Genomic DNA, 9,612 nt, shown 5'->3' with positions numbered 1-9,612 from the left:
TCAGTGTCTGAATTTACCCACTAACGGCTTAGAGGGCCAGGCCCCCAGGCCCTGCTGGTCCAGGAGGAGAGAGAGCTGCTGGCGAGCTTCCCTGTAGGGCGCAGCCTAGAGGGGAGGGGAGGAGACAGGGTGAGTGAGGGATTTGCTGAGAGCCTTGTGGGTGTTGGAAAGGGCTGAAGAGAAGAGAAACCTACCTTAGCAGCCTCATAGGTCTTCAGAGACAGGAGCTGGGGCTTCTCCAGGGCTCTGGCAACCTGGCGGAATGCTGTGAGAAAGGCTGCTTTGCAAAGGCGGGAGGGCGGCCCAATGCTGGCCCTGAGAAAAGACATACAGTGGTCACTGAGGGGAAAAAACAGTCCAGTCTCCCCATGCCACTTACACAATCCCATCCTACTCAGTGCCTGTGCCACAAGAGTCACAAGAGGCACCGGCCATCCAAGTGCTCTTGTCCTGTGAGCTGGGCGATGGGGTTCCCTACCCCTGAGCTCCCAGCTAAGGCTCAGTCCCACAGGGCCCTCCTCACTCAGCCTTCACACGTCCGGTGGCCACATCAACAACTTCAATGTCAGGATCCCCAAGGCTCCAGTTGAGGCTCAGGTCATGGCAGGTGCTGGGCATAGGGTCAGAAGGGGCCACCAGGGGCCCAGCAAACAGGTGCAAGGTGGTGCGGACATACGGACACGGAAGACATGATCCCAAGACACTGTCCAGTCTAGGCCGGGAATGAATGGCCCTGTTCAGAGTTGGGGGGTCATGGCAGGGGTCAGCTGTGGGCAGAAAGCACAGGACATGGCCAGAGTCACCACATTCTCCATACCACCTACAGCCCATTGTCTTCCCTAGACTCTGTGTCCCTCACCTAGGACAAGACTGGTGGCATAGAGTGGTGGCAGGAAGTGGGCCAGCAGCCCACCGCCCAGCCCAAGGATGGTCCAACGTGCCAGTTTGTCACTGGCTGAGAGGCAGCCCACGTGGGTATCGCGGAGGGCAGGCGCTACATAGGATACTGGCTTCAGTTGTCCACAGACATGGGCTTGCAGGCGGAAGGCTGGGCTGTGCAGGACATTGTCTTCTGAGGCCAGTGGGAGGCTGTGGAGGTGAGGTGGGAGGGGGCAAAAGCCCAGAATTAGGGTACTCTTTATACCCTGCTTCTCCCGTAACAAAACCAGGGGGCTCTCAGTGCAGGCTACGTACTAGATGTCATGGGCTGCCCCCTTGGGGGTGTTGCTCACATACAGGTGCAGGAAGACCCCAGGCTTGAGTGCGAAGGGGGGTCCGGAGCCAGGCTGGGGGGTCAGCACTGACCGCTCCTTGCCCTTAGGACCCCCCTGTGTGGCCAGCAGGAGCTGCCGGAAGAAGAACCTGGGATTGACAGGCAGAGGAGGCTGGGGCAGCAGTCCTAGGCAGCCTGCCACAGAACCCACCTACCTGCCCCTTACCTCAGCAGGGCCCTGCGGGCAATGACCAGACCGTGGCAGTCATGGAGTCGTCGGCCTGAGAACTCCAGCCAGCCAGCACAGCTGCTGCTGCCTGTACCCACTGCCACCAGCTCGTAGGTCTCTTTGGAGTGACCAATGGTGCCTTGGACCTCTGTACAGGAAGGGACAGAGAAAACTCAGGCCAGGAGCCTGAGTGAGTTTGCAGAGCTGGGGTGGGGGCAGGGCAATCCTTACCCCTCTCCAGGATGACTGCAGCCACTGTCCCCTTGCAGGCCTGGTATGGCGAACTCTCACTCAGCAGTCGGTCCAGGCCGGCACTGACCACAGCTGCACAGCGCTGCTCGTGCGTTAGGATATTCTCTATACAACGACCGGAGGACAGTGCAGGACACACGGGCCGTGCTTTCCCTCCCTCCACCTTTCCCTTTTGCCCGGAGAGCAGCCGCCAGGGTTTGAACCAAGAGCCCACCTACCTATGCTGAGGGAGGTGAGCAGAGGCTGGTGGGGAGTCACAGGGGGCTCTGAAAAGGACAAAATGAGATAGTTGCATGGAGGAGGGGGTAAGCTGGGTCTTCCCAACCTCTGGGAGGCCAAGAAGAGGAGGTACTCTCCACCTTCCAGGCAGGGTCCCCCAGCAGCTGCTCTTATGCTGCCTGCCTCCATTGCGGGACATCAGGGCAGAGGCGGAACACCTCGCCATGCTGCCGCCCAGGTGGGGCTGCACACACTCACACATGTCACATACACACACATATAACACACACACATACAACACACACACAGACACACATGCCACATATAGACACACAGACACACAGACATGCCATACACACACATATAACTAACACACACACAGACACACACATACAACACACACACAACACATACACACACATATATAACTAATACACACATGCAATACACACAGACACACATGCCACATACATACACACATAACTAACACACATACAGACACATACACAACACACACACATGCCACATACACATAAATAACACACACACAGACACACAGGCACACTCACATCTGGGTCTTGGCTACCTGGTCTTTCCAGCTCCTTCCGGATGTACTGAAGGGCAGAGAGTGCTGCCTGCTGTTTGGCCTCCATCTTGCTTCTCCCTGTTCCCGCAGGACACACCAACCCATCCAGTTCTGCACACATGGAGAAAGAGGAGCCAGGACCTGGGGAAGAGAGCTTGAGGAAGGAGGAGGCTTGTGGCCTTCAGCCCCATCTGGACCATTTCTAGTAGAGGTTATCAACCCTAACCTCCCCTTCACAGCCGACAACAACAGACGACAACCAGACCAACACACAGGTTAGCTTCGCAGGGAGACTACAGACAGCAGGCAGCGTGTGCTTTTCCATTGCTAACTCAAGCTGGCTTTCACAGAGTTTTCTGGAATGAGCATGAGTGACAGGAAGGAGAAGCACTCTGGGGGAGGTAGGGGAAGGCCTAGGAAGCAGCACCCCTACACTGTATAGGATCATGGGAGACAACCTTTAATTTTTCTCCTTCAGGGACCCTCCTTTTAAATGATCTTTCTGTTCAATACCATCATCTCAGGTACAAAAGGTCAAGAGCAGGTAGAAGTCCCAGGATTGGGTCACTGGTCTGAAGGCGAAGAGCACGCTTAAGCACCTTGCAGGTGTGTGTAGGCCTTTGGAAAGGGAGCCCGTAGTGGCACTCCCCATGAACACATATGAACCTGCTACCAAACTCAGCAAGAGCAGAGAGAACAAGGTGCAGTCTCCCACAGAGGCAACTGTGATTGCATGCAACTGCCTTGTAGGCACTAGACTGTTCACCTTGCTTCTCTGAGGGATCCCAGGCCACTGGGGAAGACCTCCGCCTCAACACACACACACACACACACACACACACACACACACACACACACACACACACACCCTGCCCCAGCCTCCCTACCCCCACACAAGGCCACACCTGCAGCCTGGTCACTGGGGAAACCCTCCCCCTTAACACACACACACACACTCACACACACACACCCTGCCCCAGCCTCCCTGCCCCCACACAAGGCCACACCTGCAGTCTGGTCCTCCAGGAAAGTCAGGGAGACACCCAGGTTAGCCATGCATTGGGTGAGCAGGGACACAGCCTGGACTGGGGGTGGGTCCTTAGGCAGCAGGCTAAGTCCCTGGAAGGCCATAGGGAAGTTGCTCGCGGGTCCTGTGTGCAGGACGGAGCCACCCAGGGCCTTGCAGGCCTCGCTATGGCCCTCCTGTACCCCAGCCACCCCAGGCTCAGCAGTCGTAGGTGACCCATCTCCAGCCTCTGTAGGCTCCTGGCCTCCCGAGGGCCTCCAAGGCCCGGGGCTGATCTGAAGCGACGCTGCCAGTCGAGGTCTCCTGCGCCCACTCTCCTCCACGTTCGCCATGGCCGCGCAAGATTTCACACTATTTCACATGGAGCGAGCATGTGGCACAGGGCGGATCATGAACTCCGCCTCCGCCTGGAGCTGGCTAATGACAGACCGCGGTGCTGTGATGGATGCTGCAACCAACCAATGAGGAAGCCTGTCTCCCGTAAGGCGTGGCTCTACCGGCCACCCGCCAACTGTGCAGCACGAGGCCGGGTCTCGTGACCGCTCGCGCCATCAACCTTTGCGATAACCTTGGCACTTGGGAGTGGAAGGCTAAGAGTTTGGAGGCGTTTCAGCCTAGACTACAGCCCATCCTAGCCCCCTCACCTGAACCCCTTTACTTTGTCCCTTGTACAGCCGTGTATCATGCTTTTAGTCTCCCACTGGACTTTCTCAAAGCCAAAGGGAAGTGCTAGATAGCCCCAGACTAGCCCTTGCCTATCTTCCCTTCCCAGAATGGACTTTAACTTGGATAGGAAATCATCACAAGATGTCAGTTATTTTAAATTGAATAGGGTAAGGCTAGCTAGATGGCTCAGCAGGCATTTACCTCTAATCCCAGGGCCCTGAGTTCAATTCCTGGGACCCACATGTTAAGTGCAGAAACTCAGTTGCGAGAGGTTTACAGGGAAGTCTACATACCTGCTGTGACGTGCTCACTCACACACATAATGCACAAATGTAATTTTACTTTAAAAAAAATTATTTGTGGGCTGGAGAGATGGCTCAGAGGTTAAGGTCACTGACTGCTCTTCCAGAGGTCCTGAGTTCAGTTCCCAGCAACCGTGTGGTGGCTCACAACCATCTATAATGTGATCTGATGCTCTCTTCCGGCCTGCAGGTGTATATGCAGTCAGAGCACTGCATACATAATGGTAAATAAATAAATCTAAAAAAATTTTTTTAATTATTTGTTTATTTTTATGTGCTTTGCCTGCATGTATATCTGTGTGTGGGGGTGTCAGATCCCCTGGAACTGGAGTTACAGATAGTTGTGAGCAGCCATGTGGGTGCATGGGAATTGAACCAGGGTCTTCTGGAGGAGCTGCCAGTGCTCTTAACCGCTGAGCCATCTCTCCAGCCCCCAAATGTAATTTTAAGTGAGGGCAATAAAATGAACGGGGCATAGAGAAAAACATGAGATGGAGGCAGGGGTGTGGGCAATTTACATACTGTCTGTTGTGGAAGGTGATATCAAGGGCTTATAGCTGTATAAATATTTGCTGACACTTCAGTCCTGTGCATTTTATTGAGTGTACTGCATCATCCTGCAGCTTATTCAGAGCAAGTCAGGAGGAGATGGAATTGGCCTCATGGTGCAGAAATAAATGTCTAATAAGGATGATGTAGGATACTGGTGTTATAGACAAAAATGATGCTCTCCCCAAGATGTCCACACCCGAGACCCAGAGCTGAGGAATATATGATGAAATTTGACAAGGGGGAATCAAAGCTTTGAATAGGCTGACTTTAATTTTATATTACTTTTGCTTATGGGGCGTGTGTGTGTGTGTGTGTGTGTATGTGTGTGTGTGTGTGTGTGTGTGTGTGTGTGTGTGTGTGTGTGTTGTGGAAATGGATATTAAGAGTCTAGAGGGCGTCTCTATTCCAGTTAGTTCCAAAATAATCAGCACAGAGAGCTTTTAAAACTGCAAAAGCAAAAACAAACAAACAAACAAACAAACAAACTGCAAAAGCTTTAAGGCATCATAACCAGTCTGTTTCACTGTTTCCCAGCTACACATCCGAGTTACTTGTCATGATTGTTCCTGCCTGGGCTGCCTCTGTTCCATCAGGCCAGTCCTCATGGCCACGTGCTCATGGTCCATACTGCCCCTTGGCGACTTCCTTCTCTCTGGCGACCTGTCCACCTGCTGCATCCTCTGCTTCCTCTCTTTCCTCCTCCCAGTCTTGTGGTGTCTCTCAGACCCCAAGCCGGGGAACCTTAGCTGTGCCTACTTCTCTTCTGCCCAATACATAGCACCAGACCAACCCCCAACATTTTTGAGACGTGGTTTCTCAAGAGACCTCCTGCCTCTGCCCTGAGTGCTGGGATTACAGGCTTGCTTCACCCATTCAGCTAATCAGCTGACTTTAAAAGAATGTATCTTGGGCTTGGCGTGGTGGTGCACGCCTTTAATCCCAGCACTTGGGAGGCAGAGGCAGGCTGACCTCTGTGAGTTCGAGGCCTGCCTGGTCTACAAAGTGAGTCTAGGACAGCCAGGCTGCTACACAGAGAAACCCTATCTTGAAAAGAAAACAATAACAACAGCAAAGAATGTATCTTGGATTATCTAGGCTAGGCCCAGTGTAACCACAACCATCCTCAGTGGAAGAGAATTGAAGACAGTATCATGAGGAAGATTTGTTTCTCTGTGTATCTTGGCTATCCTGGACTCACTTTGTAGACCAGGCTGGCCTCGAACTCACAGAGATCCACCTGCCTCTGCCTCCCGAGTGCTGGGATTAAAGGTGTGCGCCACCACGCCCGACATCATGAGGAAGATTTAAGTAGCCATTGTTAGCTTGAAGATGTATGAAAGCATGTGCCACAGGATGCAGGAAGCTTCCAGAAACTAGAAAAGCAAAACACAATAGTTTCTCCTTCATCAGCAGACCCTGGTCATACCGTGATTTTAGCCCAGTGGGTCTGTGTTGGACCTCTGACCTCTAGAATGACAAGACATCTTATTGTGTTAGATTTTTGGAAACTTGTCTCAGTGGGGTGAGGGGATGGAGGGGAGGCTGGGAAGTGGGGGAGGGGCAGGCTTATATGATCTTCGAGCTTGGTGTAGGAATACTCACTTGATCCCAGTTCTCAGAGGATTGAGACAGGAAATTTAAGAGTGTGAGCCCACCTGAGCTATACAGGCAAAGCCCTGCCTCAAAATGAATAGTCTCCAGTGGTTTTGCATATATTCACCCTTATGCTAATTTAAAAAAACATATGTAGCCCCAATTATTAATCCCAAAGTTATTGGCGAGATATCATTCCTTTTTGCTATGTTATAATCACACTTTTAAATCTATTTCACCTAAACTATACAGATGTCGATTTAGGTCATTTCATTTATGAAAAGTGCATCCTCAGATGACCTCATTGCCAAAGCTGGTCCTCAGAGGGGAAACAGTCTGCTAAGCCAGACTTGCATCCTATCAGCAGCAGCCTGACTTCATTTTTCAATTTGAGTAAGTGTGCTGACAGTGCCCTGAGAGAGCTGCCTCATCTCATTTGCATTTGTGGGGTTGTGCCAGATAGACAGAGCTCTGCCCTTCTCCTCTCAATTCTGTTTCTAACCCCAAGAACTAAGTAAGCTGTGACCTAACCAATCAGCCAAAGTGTCCGCGAAATGGGACAACAGGGCTGATGTAACTTTTTTTTTTCTTCTTTTTTGAGAAGACTTTTGTGAAACTATAACATATGTACAGAAAACGGTACGGACGCTTCATGCTGAACATTCCTTTATGTCATGGAACACAGTTCTCTGGGCATGGCATGGCTTTTGTCATCTTGAAAAGAGGCCGGCTGTGGTTGCGTACACAAGACCCTCTCCCGATCAAGCCTGTTAAAGTGCCCTCATGGAAGGAAAGTGTGGGGAAGGCCATTAGGCCCTCACCTAAAATTACAGCTGTATCCCCTACCCTTACCCCAGCTGCACACAATCCTGCCCAGCTGCAGATGCTCTCAGCAGATGCTCGAATGTGTATAGTAGACAGAAGGGTAACTGAAGGGTGGGGAACTTCTATCTATGTTCCCATGCAGCAATGGGGCTTTTGGGTGGTGCAGCTGTTGGGGGGGGGGGTGTCACTTACCCTCCTGTAAGTAACTCCACTGAACTCACTGGCTCACTGACCTGAACTTGAATGGGCTACTTTCTCTGGGCTTCCACTGCCTCCTTTACTAAGGTGAATAGGTACAAGCTGGCACACAACATCGTGTGAAGGCGCAGGCCCAGCATCCTACCAAGCCCTTCCTCATTCTCGACTGTCCTCATCTCCTAATGAAGCTTTCCTTCAGGGCCTCCCCGCAGGGCATCTACTGCCTCCTGGCATCCTCCTGTTTGGCACCTATTCTAGGGGCAGCACTCTGTGAGGGAAAATGGTGACTGTGAAAGATAAAGTGGATAGGAGGCATCTGACTCCAGGTACCTTCCAAATTCAAACTGTGTAGCTGGTAGCCAAAGCTCTGCAGAAGAAGAAGAAGAAGAAGAAGAAGAAGAAGAAGAAGAAGAAGAAGAAGAAGAAGAAGAAGAAGAAGAGAAGAAGAAGAAGAAAACAAAAAAGAAAGAAAAAGAAAAGAAAAGAAAAGAAAAAAGAAAACCAACCAAACAAACAAAACCCAAAAAACCCCAGGGCCTTATTTATTCAGTTCTGACCCTCAATGTGTTATGTAGCCAAGAATGACTGTGAACTTCTGGCTCTTCTGCAGAGTCCTGAAATTACTGGTTTATGTAGTGCTGGGAATAGAACCCAAGGCTTTGTGCATGCTAAGCCATCACCCTGCAGCTGAGCTACCTCCCTGAGCCCCTTGCAAACTGATCCTTTTTGTTTGGTTGGCTGGTTTGTTTTTTGTTTTTTTGTTTTTGTTGTTGTTGTTGGTTTTTGTTTTTGTCTTTTTGGTTTTTCAAGACAGGGTTTCTCTGTGTAGCCTTGGCTGTCCTGGACTCGCTTTGTAGGCCAGGCTGGCCTTGAACTCACAGCAATCTGCCTGCCTCTGCCTCCTGAGTGCTGGGATTAAAAGGCGTGCGCCACCATGCCCAGCCTTTGGTTTGGGGTTTTTGTTGTTGTTGGTTTTTTTTTGTTTGTTTGTTTTTTGTTTGTTTGTTTGTTTGTTTTGGGCAACAGGGTTTCTCTGTGTATCTGTGTATCCCTGGCTGTCCTGGAACTCACTCTGTTGCCCAGGCTGGGCTCAAACTCTGCCTGCCTCTGCCTCCCAAGTGCTGGGACTAAATATAGGTGTATGCCACCATGCCCTACACAAACTGATCCTTTAAAGCTATGCTTCTTACTGGGTATAGTGGCACACTCCTTTAATCCCAGCACTTGGGAGGCAGAGGCAGGCAGATTGCTGTGAGTTCAGCACATGCCAGCCTGGTCTACAAAGTGAGTCCAGGACAGCTAAGGCTACATAAAGAGACCCTGTCTCAAACAACAACAACAAAAAAGCTGTGCTTCTACAGCTGGTGAGATGGCTCAGTGGTTAAGAGCACTGTCTGCTTTCCCAAAGGATCCGAGGTTCAATTCCCACCACCCATATGGTAGCTCATAACCGTCTGTAACTCCAGCTATACCTTCAGGCCAAGGCACATAGAATAAAATAATATAAATAAAAAAACTGTGGTTCTCATCCTGTGGGCTATGGGCCAGCAATGTTATCCCAGACCCACTAATTTAGAAACTCAAGTGGGTCCAGCGAAGTGGGTTTTGTTTTTGCTTTGTTGTTATGAGTTTTTGTTTTGTTTGTTTACTGAGACAGGATTTCCTCTGTGTAATAGCCCTAGCTGTCCTGGAACTTGCTCTGCAAACCAGGCTGCCTGCCTCAAACTCACAGAGACCTATCGGCCTCTACCTCTTGTGTACTGGGAGTAAAGAGTGTGTCACCATGTGCAGCTGCTTAGCAAACTGTTTTCATATGCCTCCAGGTGGCTCTGATGTGCACTTAAGCTGTCAAGGAATACTAGTGCGATTCCTGACTGGACAGTGCTGCTAAAGCCACAAGCAGGGAATTCCTGTACTGTCCAGAAATGGAAGAGATGTTGACTCAAGCAC

At 50.9% G+C, this 9,612-nt stretch overlaps 1 protein-coding gene across 1 annotated transcript; it reads right to left on the bottom strand.

The window, feature by feature from the left end:
* Nucleotides 1–3,858, bottom strand: Adad2 (adenosine deaminase domain containing 2). The gene is made up of 10 exons (XM_051168494.1): nucleotides 3,507–3,858; nucleotides 2,500–2,640; nucleotides 1,913–1,960; nucleotides 1,674–1,799; nucleotides 1,440–1,590; nucleotides 1,195–1,362; nucleotides 860–1,089; nucleotides 524–767; nucleotides 195–315; nucleotides 1–105 (listed from the first exon to the last, which is right to left on the bottom strand). Exons 1-10 carry the CDS (start codon nucleotides 3,856–3,858, stop codon nucleotides 1–3), a joined length of 1,686 nt encoding a protein of 561 aa, XP_051024451.1.
* Nucleotides 3,859–9,612: the final 5,754 nt, after the last annotated feature.

The sequence above is a fragment of the Acomys russatus genome, chromosome 26, assembly GCF_903995435.1.
Source record: "Acomys russatus chromosome 26, mAcoRus1.1, whole genome shotgun sequence".
Classification (NCBI taxonomy): Eukaryota; Metazoa; Chordata; class Mammalia; order Rodentia; family Muridae; genus Acomys; species Acomys russatus.
Note: the sequence above shows the minus strand (reverse complement) of the source record. Positions and strands in the feature narration are given on the sequence as shown.

Excerpts from the sequence above, each read along its gene's own strand:
- Adad2 (XM_051168494.1), bottom strand. The coding sequence starts at position 3,858 with ATGGCGAACGTGGAGGAGAGTGGGCGCAGGAGACCTCGACTGGCAGCG. Across the intron at positions 316-523 it reads ACCGGACGTGTGAAGGCTGA|GGCCAGCATTGGGCCGCCCT; the intron begins GTGAGGAGGGCC and ends GTCTTTTCTCAG. Across the intron at positions 106-194 it reads AGACCTATGAGGCTGCTAAG|GCTGCGCCCTACAGGGAAGC; the intron begins GTAGGTTTCTCT and ends CCTCCCCTCTAG.